Below are 25,317 nucleotides of genomic sequence, written 5' to 3'. Positions count from 1 at the left end.
ATGGCAGATAGTTTTAAAATATTGGGTGAAATCACATAGGGGCTCATAATTTTTTCTTGTTTTCACACATTTAAAAACATGTAGTTTATATTAATTACATCAAAGTTCAGGACCTAAAATTTTGTTTCAAAAGTGTTTTTCATACTCAAATCTCTGGGAAAATCTTATAATGTAATAAAGTACAAACTATGCAACTTTCATACCAAATAAACACTATTCCCATATGACTTATAATTATATACTAGATGTCATGGACAGCACAATTTAATCTCAATATAATATCCCACCTCCTCAATACTTAATTGCTCAATTGTAACAAACCAAATTAATGACATCTAGTTTTTTCCTGACAACTGGCTTATACTTTTGATTTTTCATTTTAAAGCTAAGGATTTCTGCTGAATGAAAATAGTCTACTTCATGTCATAAGAAAAAGATAGACAGATACATTGAGTTATATTTTTTAAATATTCACTGGGTTCATAAAAAGTATGAAAGAAACAAAAGTGATTAAAAAAGAAATACATCTTTAGAGTAGGAAAGTTTAAATAAAACTCAATTCAACATTTATGATCATCTTTCATGTGTAACATATTGGAGTACACAAAGAAAATAAAGAAGCAATTTCATGTTCTGAGAGCTTATGCTCTGGTGTAAGAAGAAGAAATGAGAAGACAAGTATGTGGTAAGGACCATAAAAGACACACATAAAGCGATCCTGAGGTTGGAAGAGTAAGACCTTCTACAAATGGGGAGATTAAGGAAGGCTCCACAATGGAGAAAGCATTTAAGGTAGTTCTCCCTGGAAGAATATTCGGAATTTAGTGAGGTTGTGACTACTGGCTTTGAGAAGAGCATAAGCAGAATCATGGAAGCAAGAAAGTGGTGGGAAATCAGAAGGAAATGAGCAACAACTTCTTATGTTTAAACAACTGTCCCACATATGAACTTAGGTTAAGTGATGAACGGACCAACCTGCCACAGTAAGTTTTCCAGATGTCATATTTTCTCCAGCATAAAATGTATATTCTCCTTCATCATCTTTCATCATATTTTGAACTGTCAACTTATATATTTTTCCATGAGCTTCAATTTTATATTTAGAACTGGGTTTGATTTCCTTGTCTTTAAATTTCCACAAGACATCAATTCCTGAGTGGGACAGCTCAACTTCAAGGACCACATTTTGGGTTTCTGTACTGGTAAGGTCATTAAGACCTCTTATAATTTTAATTTCTGGGGAAAAGAGAAAATAATGTGACTTGGTTATTATTACACTGTGAACACAGAATGCTTAAAATTATGCTAAGTTAAATGGAAGAATCCTTACTTTCTACAGAGAGATTGCAGCTGGTTTCAACTCTGCCAACCATCAGCGTGTAAGGTCCTTCATCTGAAGCATGGGTCCGGTTAATCACTAGTCGCTGCTTAGTGCCTTTGACAATGGCTTGTACGCGATCATCGGGCTTGATTTGTTCATCATTTAAATACCATTTAACAGAAGTCACATCAGGGACAGAGACCTTACATTCGAGAACAGCCTTGGTACCCTCAAGCACGTTAACATCCTTTAGAGGTGTTATCACATCAACACCTGGAAAACCACAAACACACAAATAAAATGTTTATGAATCTGAATGTATGTTCATTAATGCTCCCTACCTCACTTAACAATGTACACATAAAACCATGTAAGTTTCACTCACTATAGACAGAGACGCGCCCACTGGTTGACATTTCAAGGGCTGGAATGGTGAAGGAGTAATTTCCAGCATCCTCCTTGGTCATGTCTTCAATGAGCAGCATGTGTGACTGTTTGTCTATCACAACGTGAACCCTGTCACTGGGCTGCACTTCTTGGCCATCTTTCATCCAGACGCCTTCCACGTTTTCTAAGGAGACTTTAACTTCGAGCTGAACAATGTCACCTTCACAGACTTTTTGATCACTAAGTCCTTGTAGGATAGCAATGGGACGGGCTGTGAAATATGGGGAGGAAAAGGAATTTTATGATCATTGTTTGTCAATAAACCATAATGATGCTCACTACAGACCAATAGGAATGGGAAGACTTACGTTTCATCTTTAGTTTACAGGTGGTCTTTTTCCCGTCAACAACAAAGCTGTATTCTCCCTGGTCCTCTTTGGCCACATCCTTGACAGTAAGGTTCTGCCGTCCACGGCGAGATGTAATTGAGTATTTGCCATTAGATTTAAGCTCCACATCATTGTGATACCATTTGCCTTCTATATTTTCTGGGGATATAATGCACTCTAACTCTCCTGAGAATGATTCTGGAACTTCTATGTCCTCAAGTTCTTTTACAAATTCAATAACTGCACCTGAGGCATAAGATAAAAAGAAGTTAATTTCTCTGGAGAGTTAGCATGGAGAACATTCCTTGTATACTTCTTATCTGTTCCATAGTGTCATGAGTATTCTTAATATCTACTGCTGATAGAAATATTCAATAAAAAGGAATTACTTAAATTATTAAATTATTTTTTAAACCACAGATTTATTTTTCCATGAAAATATTTAAAAACAAGACATAAAACCTCGCTCTTTAGAAATCCAAATTGTCAACGTTCTTAAGTAATAGTATAAATTCATGATTCTTTCTACAGAGCTTATATCCAATTCCCAACTAATTCTTTTTATGAAGGGAAAATTGCACTGCTAATTTTATCAGGCATTAAGGGCGACTTTATGACTTAAGTAAACACTGACAGAATTGTCTGGTACCTTCAACAGTAAGTCTGGCAGTTGTTTTCACATTTTCATCTTCCACAAGCACACAGCTGTAGTCTTCAGCATCAGCTGTGTCAATGGTCAGAACGGAAAGGAAGTGAACCTTCCTGTCAGAGTGCATCCTATATTTATCTCCCGAATGAATCTCCACACCATCTTTATACCATTTCACTTTGACAAATGGCTCTGAAGTTTCACATTCAAAGGTTGCCATGGTGTCTTTTTCCTTAGCAACAACGTCTTGTAATTCCTGGATGAAAGTGATCAATTGCTTGGCTACAAGAAAAAGAAAATAGAAGCACATTGTATTAAATTTAAATTTCCAGTTAGAATAATGGGAAAACAAAATAAAAAGAAACACACTACTGAATATTCATGGATAAATAGAGACAGATCCATCAAATGAATTTGAATTACCTTGGACAAGTAAGAATGCGTGGCTTGAGGTTTCCCCAGCTATATTGATGGCTTTTACCATGATGCTGGCAGAGTCTTCAGTGGTCACATCTCTTATGACCAGTTCACAAACATTGTCTTCGGGCCAGTACCAGTAGACTCGGTCAGAGCGTTCGATCTTGACACCGTTTTTGTACCATTCACATTCAGGATCTGGTTTCCCCACGACTCTGACCCGGAAGTGTGCATCAGATCCCTGGCCCACTGTTTGGCTTTGGATTCTTTCAAAGATTTTGGGGGCCTCCATACTAGGACTTAGTTCAATTCTATCAGGTTTAAAAGTTGGAATAGTGATTTTGCCTTCTTCAACAAGGGCTTTCTTCTCCTCTTCAGTTAGCTCTTTGGTCCAGTGGAGAAGTTCATCTTTTGTCTTCTTAAGGAGCTCTTCATAGGACTCATCCTTTTTACGAGATTTGAGCTCCACAGCAGTAATGGCTTCGTAATATCCTTCCTCTGTTCTGCGCTTGAATTTACTGCGCAGCTCTTCTGATTCTTCAGGAACCTTTTCATGGGTAATTCTCTCAGCCCTTTTCAACTTCACAATTTCCTTGGCTTCGGTGGTGTCAACAGGCCTATCTACTTTTTGTACCTCAAACTGAAGCTTTCCAGGCTCATGTATATGAAACTCAGGCTTTGGTTCAGGGGCTCGCCTAAGGACAGACCTAAAATCTTCCCTCTGTTGGATCTCAAGTTTCACTTTATGCTCTGTGACACCTTCAGGATTTTCTGCGGTGACTTTGACTTCACCTGTATCATAAGATTTGCAGTCCACAATGTCCAGATAATGAATGCCATCATAGCGAACTCTGAACCTTTTACTTTTGCGGATGAGCTGTCCATTGAGGTACCAGTTGACTTTGGGATGAGGGTAACCTGTCACTCGGCAACGGAATCTTGCTGTCTCCCCTTCAAGTACCCTTACTGGCTCTGGGAACAAGACGATGTCTGGCTTTTGCTTCTCCTTTTGATCTGTCGTTACACCTGTAAGTGCACCTTCATGAGCCATCCTCTCTAATTCTTCAATTCTCTGTAAGCCTTTCCTGCCCTCAGGCAACTGAGTTTCTTCCACAAGACTTTTCTCATCTTTTACAATAAGGGTAGCAGATGTGTGATCTGTTCCGTATTTGTTAGTGGCTCTGCAAGTAATAATGCCACTGTCTCTAGAATACGCAACTCCGTAATCAAGGCTGCAATACCCAAATTCATTGATCATACGAAGCCTGTTGGCTGCTTCAAGTGGCTTTCCATCATGGAGCCATTCCACCACCATCGTTGGGTCACCAATTGGTGTTAGCCTACATTCAAAGTGGGCAGGCCCAAAGCGCTTGAGCCTTAAGGAAGTGAGTTTTTTCTTAAAAAATGGTTTCTGTTGTTTCTCTTTGTCGTACAGGTCACCCTCCTCCCACTGTTCTTGACCATATCGCAAATGCAAAGGCTCCAGTTCTGGGGCTGCAATTTCCTTTGCTCTATATGTCCCTCGTGGGATGATTAATCTTCTCTCTGGTTCAGGTTCTGCAAACTCAACTTCAACATTTACTTTGCATCTGGTAGTGTCTCGGCCAGCCTTGTTAATAGCAGTTGCAGTATACCAGGCAGAATCTTGGCTGACAGTGGAATCTATTTTAAGGGCAGCTTCTCCCTTGGTTCCTTCAATTCTAAAAAAAAAAAAAAAAAAGGTAAAAAAATCATCAATACAAAGGTAGTTGTTGCTTCCTTGGTTAATGAATTTGCAGAATGGTCTTAGTTATATTATTCCCAAACAAATTTACCTGATTTTTGGATATTTATGAGGTACAATGATTTCACTGTTTTTCAACCATACAATGTCAGGGTTAGGGTTACCCGTCGCTCTGACTTTCATTTCAAGCCGGGAACCTTCCTTTACATTGACATTTTTCAGTTTTTCCACAAACACTGGTTTAACCTGATGTTCCACGGCTGAAAAAAGAGAGGTCATGATTTAGAGTGAACAGGGCTGAAATGCCTGTTTATAACCCCAGTGATAAGGAAATTCCTTTTTAATTTTAAAAGCAAATACCTTCCACAGTTAAAGTCACTGAAATTGAAGATTTGCCTGCCCTGTTTTGGGCAATCACAGTCCATTCCCCAGAATCACTGGGTGCTGTCGGCACAATAATCAGAGATTGGGTACCATCTTCTTTAATGACTACTTTATGGGTATAATCGTTGATAACTTGCTGGCCTGTAAAAAAATGAGTAAAAAAGAAAGCAGAATGTTAAAATATTTTTTTAAATTATTGGACACACATAAGCTTATTTTGGGGTTTAATAACTTGTGAGTAAAAAGTTATCATACTTACCATTATGAAACCAGAAGGTCTCTGGCATAGGTCTACCCACAACCTTTAGGTCAAATCTGGCAGTTTGCCCTTCTAAACATTTGAAAGAAGCAGGTTTTAACACAAAGACTGGCTTATACAGTCTCTCGAGTTGTGACTCATCTGTTTCCTCCAGCCTACGTCCAGGGGACATCCGTGCAGGGGACATCCGTGCAGGGGACATCCGTGCAGGAGACATGCGTATAGGAGACCTGCTCACTGAACGCGGAGAGACAGATCTGAAAAACAAAGGAAAACAATATTGTCATGAGGCATAGAGAAAACTCAGCAAAATAAATAAACTTTATTTCTTGTTCATCGGTGTTATTTTATAATTTGCTTCTTGTATGTTGCAGAAGGCACCTCAAACACTCTAGGATCCAAAATGGAATATGTTATTAGAACCCCCCAAACTCTATTTTTCATATATCCTCAATTCACTCAGTAGTCACCTAACACTCAGGTACCCAGGGACTCAGAATCTTGGAAGGATCCTTAATACTGTCTTTCTCTCACCACCTTGATTTAATTAGTCACCAAATCTTTTTTATTCCACTACCAAAATATCTCAACAAATGTTGTTTAAATAAACCAATGCATATGAAAAAAGACTGACATACTTCTTTACCCAACAGGAGGAAAAACACAAAAATCATATTTGAAAATAAAATCCTATCTGTACATTGCAGCCAGAATGGCTTGGATTGAACTTCAAGTTCTGGCACCTCCACTTACAGGCTGGATAAGCTAAGGCAGTTTTCATAGGACTGCAGGGACTCAGTGTTCCCACTTTCAAACTAGAAATAACAATTCTTACATTGTGGCATTATTGTATAAACTAGGGCTAATATATGTAAAATCAGGTGTCAGATAAGTCTAATAGCCTTCATTATATTGGCTATAACACTGGCAAGATGAATAGTATGCTACACTAATGGAAATACTTTGCTCCTCTCACACAGGGGCAAGGAATAAAAACTCTTGGCAATTATTGGTATTGCTAATGGCAGGTTTCTGTGCTGTTTCAGCCTTCACTTGTCCCCCCCTCCCCCCCCCAATAACAATTCACCACTGGGATATTTGGTGTTTTAAATAATTTAAATATTAATCAACCCAAGTTATTATGAGTCTTACCTGATTCTGCTCATGGGCTCTGGTGTGGGAATGTACATGGGAGCACTAAGTGGAGCAGCAGGCTCCACATACAATTTCCCAGAGCAGATTGCGTTTCCTTTCATATTGCTGGCAAATGCAGTATAGATTCCCTCGTCTTCTGGAAGAACAACAGGTATGCGCAGACTAGCTCTGCCATCTGGTAGGAAGTCCATTTGGTATCTCTCTCCATGTTTGATGCGCTTGCCATCTTTGTACCATGCAATCTGCAAATAATATGTACATGTGAATTAAATGTAGATAAAATAATTACAGTGTAACTTATTTGTATCTTTACTGTGGCATGGAAGTATGATAAATGTTTATATTTTACCTTGGGTAATGGATAGCCAGACATCTTGCAATGAAAAGTAACACCCATCCCCTCAAGAATCCTGTAATTCTTGATTCTTAAATCAAATCCTGCTTCAACAGCTTCAGATTCAGAAATGTCAACTGCCATCTTTTCCTCCCCATCCTCTTCAAGAAGTTCTTCTAATGTAGTCTTTATTATTCTGTATTCAATTTCTTTAATAAGCCTCTCTTCAAAGGAAGAAATGTGGAATTCCTATGTAGTAAAAAAGATGACAGCTTGTTAAAAGGATATATCCTTGCTGATAGAAATTATATAAGTATATTAGTTTCAGAGATATGGATTGGTGAAAGTCTGTAACTAGAAGAAAAATTTAGGAAGCTCTTTTTTTAATTTTTTTAATCTGCATTACAGTCATCTTTGCTGGTTCATGCTGCAGCATCTTAGGTAAATGGTATTTTGAAAGTGTGGGTTACAGTTGGGATGTTCATCATACAGATAAAGAGATCTTGGCAGTAATGAACATTGCCATGCTAGCATTTGTCTTTTTCTACATATATATAATCCCTATTTCTAAAGTCATGTTTTGTTGCATATATATAATCTGCTTCTAAAGTCATATGTGCAACATGTCATGAAGATTAAGGAAACTTGTCAACAGTGAACACGAACCTTTTGATAATATTCTAACATGACCCCATCCCTTGAAAATGAAAATATCAAACAAAAAGGGGATTTGGGGGAGGAAAGTATAATTTATAGAATGGTTTGCATGGCCATTCTTGTTATACTCACTTGGTCTTCTACAAAAGTTCTCACCAGCACAGTATCTTTGGCCATTTTCTTCCTAATTAAGGCCTGTTCTTTTTCATACTCTTTCTCATAATCGGCGTATCCAAATCCTGGTGCTATTTCTCCAACTTTAGGTTCTTGGACAAATGCAGTCATTTGTGTCTGATAAAACATTTCTTGCTGGGACTTCATCAGTGAGTCATAATCAGCTAGGAGTTAAGAAGATACATTAATTTTTAATGTTCTGTGTAAAAGCCTTCATCCCATTGTTTATTCAGGCAAACCCCACACTAAGGAAAGCTGATAATCAAAGGACTGATTTTCCAAATTTTACTATCAAAATGCTTAATAAATATTAAGTAGATTGAATTTCAAAACCAAACTTATACTAAGACAAACCATCCACTACTATTGTAGAAAGAATTTTATATTAGCAGTCAATCCTTTGGGATGTATCCTAGAGGTCTTTCTAATTTCCTGCGTGCTTTTGGCAATTCATTTACCTTTCTGGGTCTTAAGTGCCTTATCTGCTAAATGGGGGATAATATCTTAATTTTCTCTAAGGACTGTTGTGCAGAGCAAATGAGACAGAGCATGGGATGGTCCACTGTAAATGTGAACAGCTGAGCAAAGGTAATGGCGATTCACAGATATATTTTGTTTGGCCTGAATGCTATTACATTTCCTTTTTGCAAATTACTCATAAATTTTGAAAATTGTGATTTCAGGCTTTTCTATAAAGTATCAGAAACTCTAGCAACATGGAGCCTAGTACAAGTGTGCCTGGCAACAACACACTAGACATGGGACACTACTGCCCCTTGAGACAGGGTATATACTTTCTGGTTTGCCATTGTCTTCCTTACGCTGACATTATCTGCTTGGATCTGGGAGTCAACTGGATTTAGAATCTCTGCATCTTCAAAGGCATGATATGCACCAAATGAATGCCACCAAGTAGAAACTATTGCTCAAAACTTAGAAGTTTAGCAGCAGTATGGCTTTTGAGGCCATGTGGTCTGAAACACTTCCTATTATGGCTGAGGCCAGGAAGGGGAGCGACTAAAACAGAACCAGTATCAGAACCAGGCTACTGCAACAGGCTTTTTGACAAACACACAGCACTGCTACCTCCACGCATTTGTGTTCTCATCATGCAGACAGGTGCTAGTTAGAGTTGCACTGACCTTCTCTGAGCAAGGAGGCAGATGCAGATGTTTCTCCATGCTTATTACGAATAACAATAGTATATTCTCCAGCATCATCCGCCAAAGTCATTGAAATCACCAGTTTGCATTCCCCGGTTTGTTTGTTGTAAATCACTTTATATCTTTATGAAAATAAACAAACAAAAAATTCAGTCATATAATAACCCTTACATGGCTACAATAACCCTTGTGTGGATCTGTGGTATAAAATTCAATGATCCTAGACATATGACTAAGCTCTACCATGGAAAATAACTATCAGATTGCCGAAGATGGAGGAAAATACATGGACAAGTTAAAAGTTGTGAATATTCTTTAAAATAAATAATAAAATATGGTACTACTAGAATCATATATATGGAAATAAGTGGCTGCAAATATATTTAATTGCAGCAAATGTATTAGCACTGATTTTCATGCATAACTAACTTTCTTCTTCATTACATAACCCTTATTCTTCTTTTATCTTTTAGTGACTTAATTATGTGTTTTTGTTAAAAGTTGTCTCAGATTCTTTCTGGGAAAATGTGTGTGTGTAAAAATACACATTTTCTCTATTTTGCTAGCACTATAAATGAATCAAGCTAGAATATAAGGACTATAACTTCTATTCACTTTGTCACATGGCTTTGTTTCTCAGTAAGAACTGTACAAACACATGAAAACCCACAAGGAAGGCTCCATAATGAAAGACCCTACCTCTAGGGAATGGTGTTATAAGAATATCCTGCTTCTCTCTAGGCTCCATATACATATCATGCAGATCACAGAGGACTCTATCATTCAGCTATCAAAATACCTGTATCCAGTGGTTAGAGGAACCCCAGATTTCTTCCAGTAAACATGGGGCTTTGGGTTGCCGCCAACCTGGCATTCAAACACAACGCTCCCGCCTTCCACCAGTTTCTGGACCACCGGCTTTGAAATGAAGAAAGGCGCAGCGGGTTCTCCGGGCTCTGCTCGTTCCTCCACAATGCTGGTGTCAGTCATCACCACGTCTCTTGACTCCACGAAGCTGGGGAGAGAATTCCCTCTCATGAGCTTCTGGATTGCAAGTTGCCAATACTAAAGGGACTGAAAAATCAAAACTGTACGGTTGACTCTTGAACAAAGTGGGGGTTAGGGGCACTGACACCACTGTACAGTCAAAAATCCACATATACCCTTTGGCTCTAGAGTCAGCCTTTCCCATCCGTGGGTTTCAAACTCGCAGAGGCAACCAACCACAGATCAAAAGCAGAACTTTAATTCACCGTCGGGGATCTGTGGCTGGGAATGTGAAAATGCTGTTTTCCATCCCCGGTTGGTTGAATCCTCAGATGCAAAACCTGACACACACGAAGGCTGACTGTATTTATTTTTAAAAAGCCCACGTGTAAATGAACCCACGTAGTTCAAATCCGTCTTGTTCAAAGGTCAACTAGAACAAAAGCTTGTTAACAAAAGGATGTTTTACCGTTTCTCTTCTGTGGTGTATTTCTCAGTCACGGCTGTGGTTTCTTTTTCAAACTCTTCTGATACTGGAAAAAGACAGAATTTTCTCATTTAAGTCAGGCATTTAGTCCATTTTGTTAGTGACCCTTGCTTAGCCTGATGAGTAAGTTGACTCTATAACCTACCCCCGCCCCACCCGCCCTATTTCCAACAGGGGACACCATTGGGAGGTGTGCAGAAGCCGAATCGTGGAAGGAAGTGTGAACTGGGGGTGGCGAGTGAGAGTGACGGTGTGCGCGGGAGGACGGGGGAGTGTGCCACCCACCCTGCACAGCCAGGTAGCAGGACGTGCTGACAGTCCCGGCCTCATTCACAGCGCTGCAAGTGAATCGCCCGCTGTCCTCGGCAAAGGCTTCTCGAATCATAAGACGAGCGATTCCGCTCTGGAAGGTTATCTGGAAATCAATGGAGCTTTCTATTTGGTAGTCTTCTCTGTACCATGTCACTTTGGGTGACGGGTATCCAGAGATGTGGCACTCCAAGGTGACGGATTCACCTTCTATGACAGTCACGTTTTTTAAGCCCTGAAGAGAGAAGGAAAAGGAATATAACACTAGTACGTGTGCGCTTCCATCAATCACCTCTGCATGTTACAGCAAGTGTGGGGCTTTGAACTTGTACCTTCTAACGGCCACAAAGCAGTTTTTTAAGATCAGGGCTCTAGAAATATTAGTAAAGAGAATCCTTTGGAAACTGGAATATCCCCAAGTTGAAGTAAATGCAAGGCATTTCCAAATTGGGGAGGTGGGACTGTAGTAATGCCACATAACGGGGTGACTCGGTACCCTCTGTGATTCTCACACAGTCAAATCCTAACAAAGCCCGAAGGCTCAGCAGCAAATGCCGCCCCTCCGACAGAGCTTCCCATGCTCTCCCCAAGTCTAAGTAGTTGACCCTTCCTCTTTACCCTTCCTCTGAGGAGTTCTTACCACCGCCTGTATTTTACCTTGCTTGTTTATGGACATTTTCCCTGACAGTAAGGCAAAGATTTCAGAAGGCTACATCTGTCTTTATATGCCTCCACACTTTTTCAATAATGCCTTACACATAATAGGAACTCACTAACTCTGTTGACATGACCGATGGTTGCCACACAGAATCCCCCTTTCTCTTGCCAAGTGTATGGTCTTAAAGTTAGCATTTGTAAACTCACTGATGCCATTTCCCAGTTTGAGGAACTGTTCTCTGCACATTTTAAAATTATGCATATGGTTCAACACAATCAACTTCTTTACTCACCGAGACCAAAGTTGGTGGAGTAACGGGGATTTCAGCAGGTGCAGGTACTCTTGCTTTTTCTGTTACCTACGATTTTTACAAAGGATGTTTATAAAATGCCCATGAAATTATGAGACATCTCATAAATGCTTAGCTCATGCAAAATTATAAAAATAAGTTGAGAGCCCTGGCTGGTGTTGCTAAGTGGTTAAAGCATCAGTCTGAGAACCACAGCGTCACAGGTTCCACTCCCAGTCAAGGGCACTTACCTGGGTTGCAGGTTACCCACCCTTGTCGGGGTGCCTGTGGGAGGCAACCAATTGATGTGGCTCTCTCACATTGATGTTTCTCTCTTTTTCCCCCTCTTCCCCCTTCCTTCCACTCTCTAAAAATCAATGGATAAAATATCCTCAGGTGAGGATTAAAAAATAATCGTAATAAATAAGTTGAGAAAACGAGCTCTGACCCACTATAATTAAGTTTGAGCCTAGTAACGGAGAAAGGCAGGACGCCTGGCTGACTACTTCTGTAGTGCAAAGTGCTGAGTGTCTGGCTATGATTCACAGAGATGGATCAAGACACACCATGCAACCCAGGGACCAACCTTGGCTTCACGCCCGTGGAGTACTTCGAAGCGCTCTTCACGGACTGTGCCATCAGTGATGCTCACCCCTACTTCCTTTTTCACTTCAATGCCAGCTTGACTCTTGTAAGTCTCGGGTGTGTCAGCGAAGGGGAACTGGGGTGAGGGGGTGGGCTCTGCTCTCACTCTAGTCTCACCAGGCTTCACAGTGGGTGCCTTCACCGATTTGGTAATCTTCTGAGAAGATGTGGCTGACAACTCTTTTTGTAACGTGGCAATAGCGCTACCGGCTATTGATGCCTTAAATGGAAATGGGAGTCAGAAAATAAAGTCACTTAACTGTCATCCGAGTTGTCATTCAGAAGTGCTTCGCCACTAGGATTCCTGTTGTGAGTCTGAGTCTATTTTCTATGTGGCCCATTTTTTAAATGTTCTCATTATCACTTTAGAGTTAGTGAAAAGTCAGTTAGAGATAAGCCAGTTATAAAGCTCATTGTCATTCCTGCCACTTTGTAAAACATATTGAAAATATCTTTCTTAAATAGTTGTATCAAGAACGCCTTATTTGACACTGTTAACATAAAGGAACAGAGGGTCTTTTACAGCTCGGTCATGAATTTTCACGTAATCACCCCAATGCTGCTTTTGAAAATACCACAGTGAACTATTCAAAGTCAAGAAATTATTAAAATACTTGGTAAATTCCTAAGAACTACTTTAAAGTAGCACATTTAGGTTTCAGCCATAAATCTGTTGGAAAGGTGACAATGGAGATATTCAGAAAAGTGATTGGGAGGCTTCCTTACTGTTTGTATTCGGTTGCTGTCTATGAAGATTTGGTTTCAATAGTAATTTGAGACTATTCTAAACAGAGCATCAAATGTACCTTACAATTCTTTGAAAGCATACAAGATTTGGGTTCTGTGTCTTGGATGTGTATAATAAGAACAGAAGTGACAAATATTGAAGGTTAGCATGTGTTGTCAACTCACAAAGGATTTCACATGTATTAACTTGCCCCGATGACAGACCAACTAAGGGGCAGAGCCAGGACACTAGTTCAGGCCTGTTTGACTCCACAGTCCAAGCAAACCACACACAATTCCACTTCTCCATCTTGCTATGCCGAGGGTAGAACTATATGATTTCTCTGTACCTGTCTTTAGTATCGATACACATTCTCAGTTACGCTACTCTAAAATGTCTCAGGGCATATGGAGCAGTAATAGTGTAATTACAAAATGTGAAACACAGAGAAGCCTGCATGGATTTGTGTCTCTTCAGAGCTGTGAGATAATCACCTGCTATTCCAGGCTCACCCTGCAGGGCAAGTGTCAGAAACCAAACTTTAGGGGCCCTGAGTACACTATGAATGCAAACAGACACTACCTACCAAAAAGAGGCCACATTGGCCTATACCAAAGATAACTCTACATCACACATTAGATACTTAGTTCCCCTGAGCCAAACATTTCTTCGTCATGTGCTTTAACTTCTTACCTCATATCCAGGTTCTGTCTTGGGAACAGAAATCTTTGAAACAGTAAAATGAGGGCTTGCTGTGCGAGGGCGTTTATCCACATGGACTAATCTTTCAGTCGTTACATCTGTAGTTTTCTTGATCTGCATTGAAATGGAACTCAGTGACATTACTGTTCACCAGATGATCCCAGCACTTAAGTTTTCTTTCCCATGGTATCAAAAAAGCAGCAAGTACAGACTCACCTGTGATGATATATGCATTTCCATTTGGTCAGTAGTTGTGATATGAGTCTCAGAAGGAGCTTGGATCACTCTAGGCTTGACTGCTTTAGGGACAACATGGGGCTCCGAGGCCGGACGCTGGGGTTGCTCAGCTACCTTTGTGGTGGAAACATGCTCCTTATATCCATACTCTAAAGTAGTCTGCTGAGCATATGATTCTTCGACATGCCCGGGCTCTCTGGGCTCTCTGACACGGGCCTGGTCTACTGCAGCAACCACTGTTGCTACAGCTTCTGCCTTTTTCCCAGCATCCATCTGGAAACAAAGTTTCCAGAATTAATACACAGTCATGTCAAAGTCAGGGTGGGCCACCTCCTCCTTAGGATAGTCATCAAGAACAGACAAATGTCTAACGGCACAATAGTCAGATGGCACCCATGCTATATAGCTATGTTAATGTCTCCAGAAATATAACTCATAAATGCATTTAAGAACTTAATATTTCATTGATTATTATAATGTATGGACATCTAGTGAGATACACTCTGTACACACTTGCTTATTTAGGCTAGACATTAAATCACACACAACATAGGACAACACAACATGTATATAAAATAATAAGAAGATTTTGAGGTTTTCAAGCATTATGTCTGAGGCAGTCAATTAGCACTTGACAAATCAGAACTTTGGGGCTGATTATCTTCATTGATTCTTTTTATTATCTTCTCATTTAGTCTCACGTTGACACAATGACAGTGACGACAAAAACATATTCAAATGCCATCATAGACCCATCCAGAAAAATCAGTGCCTGCACAGTTGTACAACTGCACAGTTGCATGCAAATTTGAGATAACACGAAAGCTCATGAACACAAAGAGAAGCACATTTACTTATGATTCTGTAGGGATAATAATGTTTTAATCTATAAGAAAATCTCTCTCTTAAAAGACACAAATGAAGATATTGTGATAAACACGAAAAAGTGTTACCATGTTTGTATTTAAGAAAATAAACTTTCCCAGAGAATTTCAATTTACTTTCATTATTACTGGGAATTAATGGGAAGAAGGAAGCAGAAATGATGTTTCCTCATTTCCATCAATTTGATTAACATAAATGGGAACACGGTTTGCAAAGGAGTGTCTCTTTTTTTTTTAAAGATTTTTTATTTGAGAGAGAGAGAGACACACACACATTGATGTGATACGAAAACATCGATCAACTGCCTCCTGTATGCCCCCTAACAGGAATCGAGCCCACAACCCAGGTATGTGCCCTGACCAGGAATCGAACTGGCAACCTTTTGGTACACAGGACAACACCCACCTAACTGAGCCACACTGGCCAGAGCAGGAGTTTCTCCTTTAAAGATTGAGTCTATGCAATACTTGGAAAGAGCATATTATAAAAATCACATTGCCATGTCCATCAGTGCTCTTTCAAAGTAGTACTGGACAATTTTCTTTCCTCCTGCTGTGAATAGAATCTAGATTGCATTTGAAATGTTTTCCAAGTATGCTACCTGTATATCTGTTAAAATTGTTGTCTGAATCATTTAAGATAAAAATGAGGGTCTTTTTGAGATGGAATTGGGCCTTTCGTGATCACGGGCTTTATCTAGTGCTTCCTTCTAGAAAGTCACACTCTAATTAACCTGCCTTGAAGAATTACAAATACCATCTTCAATTTAGATTGCCTTTTAGAAGAAACTGTAAAATATATGTGAGGCTTAGGAGAATCAAATTTGCTCATCAGCTTGTTTCTTTTTTAATTTTTTTAAACCATATAAGCCATTAGTTGACCTTAATTTTATAGATGTTTTAAATGTTAACATCTTCAACAGGTAATATACGATATAATGACTCTATTATCTTATATATATATAATACATTATATCATATGTATTATTGTATATCTATGTAACTTTGCTCATAGAGTGATTGCATTTACATTATATCTCATTTGAACCTTTCAACAATCTACGAGGTAATCAGTTTGAGATTTAGTTTTACTTTGACAATGAGAAACTAGGCTCAAAGAAATTATCTCTTGCCAGTTAAAATATGCAGATCTTGTTCTATAACTTACACACACATAAAAGGAATCTTAATTACAGTAGCATATTTTAAATTGAGGAAGCACCTATTTTTTTCTCAAGTTAATGTACATCAAATCCATATACATATGCCATTTAGTGGGCAACTAAAAATGCTTACTCTATTTTGTTTCTTAGTGGACTCTAACATCCCTCACTAAACAAGGAGACCTCAAATCATATTAGTTAAATAGTGAGAATTAATTTTGGAGACACAAAGAGAAGCGTTATTTAATCTGGCTTTTCACAAATGGAAATGCTAACTGTTCCACTGAAGGAACTGGACCGGGTCTCATCATCTCTAATGTTTTGTTGATCAGTTAAGTGATTAAATGGGACACTGGGAGCACAATGACTCATGATGGATGAAAGGTTAAGAGAGCTGAGGATGAAATGGTATGAAACAATGCTTTTCACCTCCACAGCATCAGTTTTCATCTCTTCATGAAAAAGATGTATTTGTTCTTGCTTTGTAGCAAATCCTTCTCTAGTCCTTGGCAATATGGCTGGTTCAGTAGATTTTGCAGTGGTAACTATTACTTTGGGTATAGACATTTTCTCAGCTTCCATTCTTATGTAATTTTTAACAAAAGTAAGACAGTCAAATTTGTGTGTTTCAGAAATAACAAATTCAAATATCGTCACTCATGAAGTTTGTTATATATTGGAATTTCTAACACTAATGATACTTCTGAAAGGCTGATATAGCATTCAATATTAGACTTGGGTAAATATTTAAAAAGTTGATCTTCAATCATGTCTTAGAAAAAAACCCCAAAGATGTAGAGATGGAAAACAACACTGAGGGAAATACTGACCAGACTCAACAATGTTGCTAAAGAAATTGAAAAACTTTAGTTGCTGATTTCTAAACATTGTATTTGCAATAAAGAATGAAATTAGGAAAACAGCTCATTTGGAGTAAATGACAGAGTCATGGGAAATAAGTTAATTAATAGAAATTTCATAGCTACAAATAAAGTTTTCATAGTTAATGTATATTTATTCTGGTTGGATAATTCCTTCTCTAGATTTTAATATTGTAGCTATATTTTAATATAGCAGGCACTATAATTTTCTCAGCTTCTTTTCTCATCTGATATTTATGGGGGGGATAATGTTTCACATGAAGAAAATGATGGGTAATTTTCTGAAATAAGTCCATACTCTACCAAGTAATATACTGAATTTATGACCCCTTCAAAACATACATCTTCTTGACAGTCAGTAAGAGTCATCATCTACTTAAGTATATATTGTTTTATGTTCATGAAGTATATTAAAATTAGCCTGCATGCAATTTCAATCATTAACTTCTGGAGAATTTCTAGATGTTAATAATAAAAAATGGAAAATAATAGTGAAGAGATCAGTGAGGAAAGGATTATGTAGTAATATTAACAATAATAAATAATTTGGCTTTTTAGTTTCTAATAGTTTAATCTTCTAAAAAATAAGGTAGGTTAATAGTGCCTCATACATAAGAAATTCTGAGATTTGGTATTAATGTATTATAAAAGGGGATTTCACACTTGGAATAGTCACCTTTCCATGAGTAACTTGGATTTGTTCTTGTCTAGTAGCCATTCCTTCTCTAGTTCTCAGTATCGTTTCTTGTTCTTTGGCTTTAGCAGTAGCAACTGCTATTGTAGACAAGGCAATTTTCTCAGCTTCCTTTCTTATCTGATTATTACAGTAAAATCAAGGTTTAAATTGTATAGAGCTTCAGACACACATAGTATGACCCCGTCCACCCCTCCTAGTTATTCAGGGTTCAGAGAAATTAACTTTCACTTGGCAATGTTTGCACACACTGAGTGGGAATCACAAAACTTAGAAATATTAACTATAAAAGACTCCAGGTGATTCCGTATATTGCTTCTTAAAAATCAGGCTAAAAATGCTAATCTTCATGCAAGAATAATGGTGAATAAAACTAATTACGAGTGTTACAGATTGATGAAAATCAAATGTGCAGATAAAATTAATGGTAAATGGTCACACAGTTACCATTTTGTTTTTAGTTTGTGATTCAAAAGGGAAAATAAAGATTAATAATTCATACCACATCATAGTTAATGATTTACTAGAACTCAGTTTAAAGATAAACCTTTCCCATTTCAAATATCTGTATTCACCTTTTCCTGAGTTATTTGAACTTGCTCTCTCTTGGTAGTGATGCCTTCTCTACTTCTTGATACTAAATCTTGTTCTTTGACTTTGGGTGTGGCAACTATAACTTTAGGTACCACTGTTTTTCTAGTTTCTTTCATTATCTGGTCATATGATAAAAAAAATGAGAAAATAGTCATTAGATTTCATACATTCTCTAATATAAGAAACTGAAGTAGAAACTGAGACAGGAAGCAAAATTTCCTCCCAGTCAGGAACATTTTAATCACACTTAAACACATCATTTGCGTTGCTTTGATCATCCATACGGCTTCATTGGTAAAAATATTCAAAAACAAAACAGAAATGTTCAGTCTAAAAGAAAAAAATGTGATTAGCAACAAAAGATAAAGGACGCATTTCTCTTTCTCAAATTATTCTTATTATAATCTATGGAAAATTCCAGTAGAAGCATAAATAACGCATACTTTTGTACGTTATCAACAAATGTGTATACTGTGGTCTACTTCAGTGGAAAGATATTACAGTGAATTATGATATCATGTTAGTAACAATCCAAAGACAGTGTGGAGGTTAGGAATGAAAAGTGGCAGTGAATGCTAGGTAGATGGCAGAAAGCTCATGAGAGATTTTGAAGGCAAAGAGGAGGTGAGAAAGTGAAGATTAAGACCCATGATGAAGACGTAGGTGGCTTGCAAAAGAAATGATAGTGAATTTCACACCAGCAGGAAGTCATCACCTTTTCATGAGTTATGTGCATTTGATCTTGTTTTGTGGCAATTTCTTCTCGAGCTCCCAGAATTGTTTCTAGTTTTGTGGGCTTTGCAGTGGCAACTACCACCATGGATGCAGCGGTTGTCTCAGCTGTCTGTCTTATCTGATTTTCAGAGTAAAATAAAGATTTGGGTTTCAAAAGGCACTGAAGAAATGGCAAGATAGCTTTGCAACATTCAGGAGAGAAAATATCACATTTCCATTTCAAGGACCTTCACTTGTATTTAAAACACTGACTTTTGTTTTTCTAAGGAATGGGCTTCTTTATTTCCTGCCTGCCCCTTAGCAAACTTCCTATAATTGAAAAGGTCTCATCTTTGAGACACAGTGACATGTCCTGGAACCTGGTGTCTGGTCTGTGGCAAAAGGCTGGAAAACTATAGGCAGCTGGCCTTGCCAGTCACCAGCATGGAAATAGCAACTGGGATTTCTATGCCCTTGATATGCGTTCAAAGTCTCTCACTTGCTATAAGGAAAGGGAAATAAATCTAACAGCCTCTGCCAGCCTCTTAAGCATTAAAACACATTGAAAATGTACTCAGCTGGACCTTTTTAAAAAAGAAGCTCTGAGATCAGCAAAGAGCTTGACATCAAGAGAGGTGAGCACAGGCAACCCCTGGAGCATGAAAGAATTTGAAATAGATGCCTCTGTTCTGGCACTTTAAGATTTGATTTCACACATGGGAGGGAAGCGCATCTTGGTGACATTAAGGTTGTTGCCACATGGCGATATGGCACAAAAGCAGAAAATACCTCCGGTCACTGGTGGTCAGCCAATAAGTAGGGCACTTTCTTGAAGAAGTACTGGTCTTGATGTCCAGCATTTCCTCACTTTTTTTTGATATTTAGTTGGAGTGTTCATGACTGCGGGGGGGGGTGGGGGGGGGTGCATGCATGTGTCTTCCAACCATGTAGTCTGTGTGTTACAATAGAAGTGAGGGCGCAGGATATGCATGAAAAAACTGAGTGCACCATTGGGTAACTGTTTGGGATAATAGCTATCTTCTAAGTATGCTCTAGAAATGCCACAGATATTCCCCAAACCGTTCTAATAGATAGACAACCTCCCAAACCATGATTAACTGAGTGGAAAATTGTGCAATGAGAACAGACTTTCCATCATAAAAGCATTTCAATACTAGACATAGAGAAACAACAAAAAGAAAACACAAACAAAAGTCTCCTTCACTTAGAGGTTTTGGTTATAGAGTTCAAGAAGCTGACTGCAACGTGTTTGTCAATGAACTACAGGTATTTACAAAATTACACTTACTGTTTCTTGAGTTACTTGTTTTTGTTCTTGCTTTGTAGTAATTTCTCCAGAAATTCTAGTTTCTTGTTCTTTGGCTTTAGTTGTGGAAATTACTACTTTTGGTACAAAGGCTTTTTCAGTTTCTTTTCTTATCTGAAATCAATGATAAAAACAAAACCTGATTGTCTCCTGATCTCTAATGGAAGTGACATGATGTTTATTAAGTATAACAAAATAGGAATTTGAAAAAAGCAAAATCCTTTTTCTGGAGATATCACTAAATGAAAGAAATCATCTCACTTTCACTAATATGACCACATTCTTTTTCTGTCTGAACCACAGATATGCTACTTAGAGAGAGAAAAAGTTGGATTCAACACTGTTTGCTTTCTTTGGGAAAGACTTCCAATTTTTATAAATGGATATGTGGCAATATTATTCCATGCTACTTCTGTCATCCAAAGGTGACCTTAGAGCATAAGATAACAGAGTGGGAGGCCTTAGAAGTAATTTTGTCTGACCCTTTTGTTTTATATATGAAAAGTCAAGTATGAACAATTTACAATCTGCATTTGAACAATATTTTTGCTTTGAAAATTTTCCTAAATATTACAATGGTTTTTAAATAGCAAGGCTTATTTTTCTAAAATTGAGACATTATGGGGAGAAAAGTTTTGTACATATCCCAGGCAAAATGCTTTTCAAATTCTGTCTCTTGAAGGATGCTGTTTGCTCTGGACACCAAAGGGTGTGTGTGTGTGTGTTGGGGTGGGGGTAGGGGGCAGTTTTGCCCATTTGCCTCTGCACCATTCTCAGGCATTGTCACTGAAATTCAGGATCTCAGGGTTAAAAGAAATCATAAATTCATCTTCTCAAACCACCCAACTGACTATTGGCTCCATGGCCAATGGCCCTACCAGGTGGCCTTATCTAATCTGTCCCTGAATGCCTCCAATCATGGGGTTGTCCTTTTCACTTTTTCTGGCCATTTGACCTACAAAGACCATACCGTTCCTCTCACTTCAAATCCACATTCAGCTGTTTTCCTGAAGAGTAAGGGAGCAGATATTAAGCTATTTTCAAAGCAACACATATTCCGTGTTCTTTTCCGCTCTTCCCTGTTCCTACCTATTTTTCCTTCCTGGTTTTACCTCCCTTATCACGTATGTAGTTAGTGCATCCCCAGATCAATGTAGATGAGACCCATTTACAATCCCATATATGTTCACAGAGATCCTTTTGTCTACACGAGGGAAGCATTTAGTGACATACAGTACCCAGGAATACACGGATATAAGGGGATTTTATTAGTGTGATGACAACCAGGTTGCCCAAGAAACAACACCCTTCACAGTAAACATTATTATATGTGTTGACACAGGTAATAACAATAATTTCACATCAAAAACCATTCTCACCTGTTCATGAGTTACGTGCACCTGCTCTTGTTTTGTTGTAATTACTTCTCTGGTTCTTGATTTTAATTCTTGCTCCTTGGCTTTGTCGGCAGCCATTACTGCCTTAGTTACAGCAGATGTCTCTGCTTCCTTTCTCATCTGATTTCATAGGGGAGAGAGGGAGAACATACTTTCATACACCTTGTATAAAAAGCTACAATAATAAATCAGGATAGAGACATAAACATCACACAGGAGAGCTAGGGCGATTTTAAACTATAGCAGGAAATCTATTCAAAAATGAGGTAGGAAATTATCCTGGATTTATAACACTTTTCAGCCATGAATCAAGTGTCATGGTTATTTTGAGGAAAGTAAAAGCAAAGGTCTTTGGGGGAAGCTTAGAGAAAAGTAATGTCTGCCCTGAAATAGTGGTTTCCATGCCTGGCTCTTGGAGCATCTGAACCCGATTGACTGGGCTGCAACCACAGCACTGAATGCACTCAGACCCACCTGCCTCATTTAGCTGACTTTCAGGCTACCCTTTGCCTGTCTTGACTCAGGAGGGCTTTGATACTTAGAATACCTTGTCTGACCTCCTATATTGACTTTCTGATAGTTAACTCTTGCCTGCCTACCTGCCCGACATAGACCAGGTACTTGTGGTATTTATATCTTTCACACCTTTGGTATCTCAGGCTACCTTTTGCTAAGGAAGTCCTGAACACGGGGCCACGTTGGGCTCAGTGCTATCCTCAGAATCATTAGAGCATTGACTCATCCCGGGATCTCTGCAGGCAGAGCTCAGTCTGGCTGGCCATGAGCTTACCTGTTCTTGAGCAGGTGGGATGTGCACGGCAGTCGTGGTTGTCCTCTGAGCAGTCTGCTCTACAGCGCTGATTCCTGGTTCTCTCACTCTGGCCATATCAACAGCAGCAACAACAGTCGCAACAGCTGCACTTTTGTCAGTTTCTTGTTTCACCTGGATTGGAAATGAGAAAGTACATTACTTTCTAAAATGACATGCTCTGTACAAAAAACAAAAGCATCGTGGAAACTGAGCTACCTGGAGTAAAAATATACACGTGCATAAGCATTTATCATTGCCAAGAGAAATAGGATACAGGTTGTTAAAACCTACATTTTATGTAAACCTCCCAACTAAAAATGCTTTTACAAAGCAAGAGCCAAATTGGGTCTTCAGTTCCTATTCTTATGTTCATGTGCACAACCTATCCAGACTGAGTTCATGACCTAATTTTGGTTGGAGACTCGAGAACACGAAAAGGAGACAAAGGACACGAGACAGCTTTGACATTACCTCTCCAGCTGATATGCCCGCAGCAGCTCCTGCAGCTCCGCTGATGGTCATTTGCTCCTGGACCCCATACCTCCCTTCCCATCTCTCTTCCCTCCGGATCTGAGTAGCACTTGTCACCACGGTTTCTCTCATCTCAGACTCCGATGAGGCCACGTAGCCCTCTTGCTTCCAAGGGGGAGGCACTTCAGGGCCTTGGCCCACGGTGGGCGTCTGAGCCTTACGTATGGGTGATGGAGACTTCACAGATCTGATGGGGGAGGTGGAGATCCTCCCAGCTGGAGACACAGGCCTGAAAACCAAGCGGCACAAGTCAACAACCCAAGATAAGAAACTCCCCTCTAGGCCATTATATTTGAGTAATGGCAGGAAAATCTGGATGTGTTTAATTTAATGCAGAGTTTCAAAATGTGTGCCTCAACAACCTATTCAGAGGCAAATAATGTACTTGAATGTAATCTGTTTTAAATCTCTGTAAACCCTACTCATACTGGCTGCAGCTTGAGAATCAGACTTAATCCTAAGCTAAAGAATTTTGTGCCTAGCTTTACTGTCTCACATTTTAAAAAACGGAAACAGCAGAAAGTGCTTCTTTGAACTACAGCCAAAGAAAGGCCATGCAAAATATCGCAATCATAACTCAGTTTCTCAGTGCTCCCAACTCCAGGGGGTGTAGGAAGGAGAGCAAATAGGAGTTGAACAAAAAAAAGATTTCTGTAATCAAAATGCACTAATACACCTTATATAAAAAGTTACAATAATAAACCAGGGTAAAGACATAAACATCACACAAGAGAGGGCAAGGAGGAAAGCTAGAGTGGTTTTAAACCATAACAGAAAATCTATTTGAATACGAGGTGGTAAATTATCCTGGGTTTATAACACTTTCAGCCATGAATCAAGTGTCACGTTTATTTTGAGGTAAGCAAAAGCAAAGGTGTTTTGGGGAAGCTAGGCTAAATAAGTTAGACCTTTTTTTTTTTCCTGTGGGACTTCCCATAGCTTTCACCATGCCCATATGCCTTGTGAATTTTCAGACAGGAGGTGCTTTCTCAGAACTCTTTGGGGTGTAGGCTGTGCAGTGCACTTTGGAAACTGCTGGTCTAGTCAAGGTGCTGTGGATTGCTCTTTTAAATGGTGTCTGTGTTTGTTTACCCTCAGCCTCATTGTCTTATGTGCTGGACTTCTTTGAAATATCCTTGTAGTTACTGTGGTAACTGGCTAATTTGAAACCTAAAGATTCTATGATTTTTTAAAAATTAAATTGATAAAGTAGCTTCTTCCAAAATAGTGTTTATTGCTTTTTATGTGGTTCCAAAGGGCAATTCTTCAGTTGAAGAATCTGGATGCTAAATCCTGTCATTTATAGACAAAAAAGGCAGTTCCTGACCTATAGGGACAATTCTAGGGGTTGGTTGGTTAACTATTTTAAGATAAAGTTTTTCATAATTTAGTTCTTAATAGGTGGATCACATTTCCTCCCTCTAGGGGGCAGTATTGCCTCATCATTGCCTTTAACTACTTCCTATAGGAAAATGTTTATAAAAGTATTCTGGCCCTACATAAGGTGTTTAACTTATACAGGTCATAAGTGAAGCAATTATTCTAACCAAGGCTAAAGGTACAGTTGATACCTGCTCTAAATTACAGAGTAACTTAACAGAACATTACAGTATTAACCAGTTTAATGAAGAAATGTTCAATCATTTTCTGGAAGTAGGCTTTTTTGGTGAAAATCAATTTACATCATATAAACAAAGTTGTAACCAACTAAAGGGAGATCTAGGGGACCATGTCTCTATTTTGAAAGTGACTGCATTAGAAATATAACAAAGACCAGTTTAGAATAATTTGGGTCCACACCAATGGACAAAAAGCAAAGTGCCTTGTTCTTGCTGTACCTAGTAAAGTGGGTTTAATTCAAAGAGTTAAAAACATGACTAGCATGATGTGAGTGATTAGCAGCAGGTTGCAGGTAAGCCCATAACTATGAAAATCAATGTAATTGGAGTCATTATAAGAAAGTGCTATTTCTGCTCTTACAATAAAAAATAAGCACCTGGTCACAGCTAGATACAATGCACTTTATTCAGTGAAATATGTTTGCCTTACTCAACAACAAAAATCAAGATTAAACCATTAGACATTTTAGGAAGTAGTCTATCTTGGATAATCATTATTTTCTCTACAAACTGATATTTTTATTTCTTAATTATTTTAAAGCAAATTATGGGGGCTAAGTAATTGGTATTGTTATTAATGAACTTTCAAACTGCCAAGATACTCAAAATGTTCCACAGAATCACCGAAGCTCTGTGATTCTAAATGACC

At 38.6% G+C, this 25,317-nt stretch overlaps 1 protein-coding gene across 1 annotated transcript in view; it reads right to left on the bottom strand.

Annotated features, from left to right (window-relative positions):
- LOC308559674 (titin-like) overlaps positions 1 to 25,317 on the bottom strand; it is a 269,782-nt gene that overhangs the window by 234,456 nt on the left and 10,009 nt on the right. Inside the window, 27 exon segments of the mRNA XM_081142718.1 lie at positions 976 to 1,236; positions 1,331 to 1,594; positions 1,707 to 1,979; positions 2,077 to 2,343; positions 2,747 to 3,028; positions 3,170 to 4,863; positions 4,978 to 5,146; positions 5,247 to 5,411; positions 5,530 to 5,786; positions 6,682 to 6,926; positions 7,034 to 7,267; positions 7,808 to 8,013; positions 8,992 to 9,134; positions 9,812 to 10,027; positions 10,469 to 10,532; positions 10,772 to 11,030; positions 11,746 to 11,811; positions 12,329 to 12,607; positions 13,808 to 13,930; positions 14,033 to 14,326; positions 17,658 to 17,795; positions 18,251 to 18,388; positions 18,985 to 19,122; positions 20,293 to 20,424; positions 21,690 to 21,827; positions 22,498 to 22,650; positions 22,990 to 23,278. Coding sequence (XP_080998844.1) covers positions 976 to 1,236; positions 1,331 to 1,594; positions 1,707 to 1,979; positions 2,077 to 2,343; positions 2,747 to 3,028; positions 3,170 to 4,863; positions 4,978 to 5,146; positions 5,247 to 5,411; positions 5,530 to 5,786; positions 6,682 to 6,926; positions 7,034 to 7,267; positions 7,808 to 8,013; positions 8,992 to 9,134; positions 9,812 to 10,027; positions 10,469 to 10,532; positions 10,772 to 11,030; positions 11,746 to 11,811; positions 12,329 to 12,607; positions 13,808 to 13,930; positions 14,033 to 14,326; positions 17,658 to 17,795; positions 18,251 to 18,388; positions 18,985 to 19,122; positions 20,293 to 20,424; positions 21,690 to 21,827; positions 22,498 to 22,650; positions 22,990 to 23,278 — 6,887 coding nt within the window.

This window comes from Miniopterus schreibersii (genome assembly GCF_964146895.1).
Source record: "Miniopterus schreibersii genome assembly, chromosome: 7".
Lineage (NCBI taxonomy): Eukaryota > Metazoa > Chordata > Mammalia > Chiroptera > Miniopteridae > Miniopterus > Miniopterus schreibersii.
This window is presented reverse-complemented; position numbering and strand designations above follow the sequence as displayed.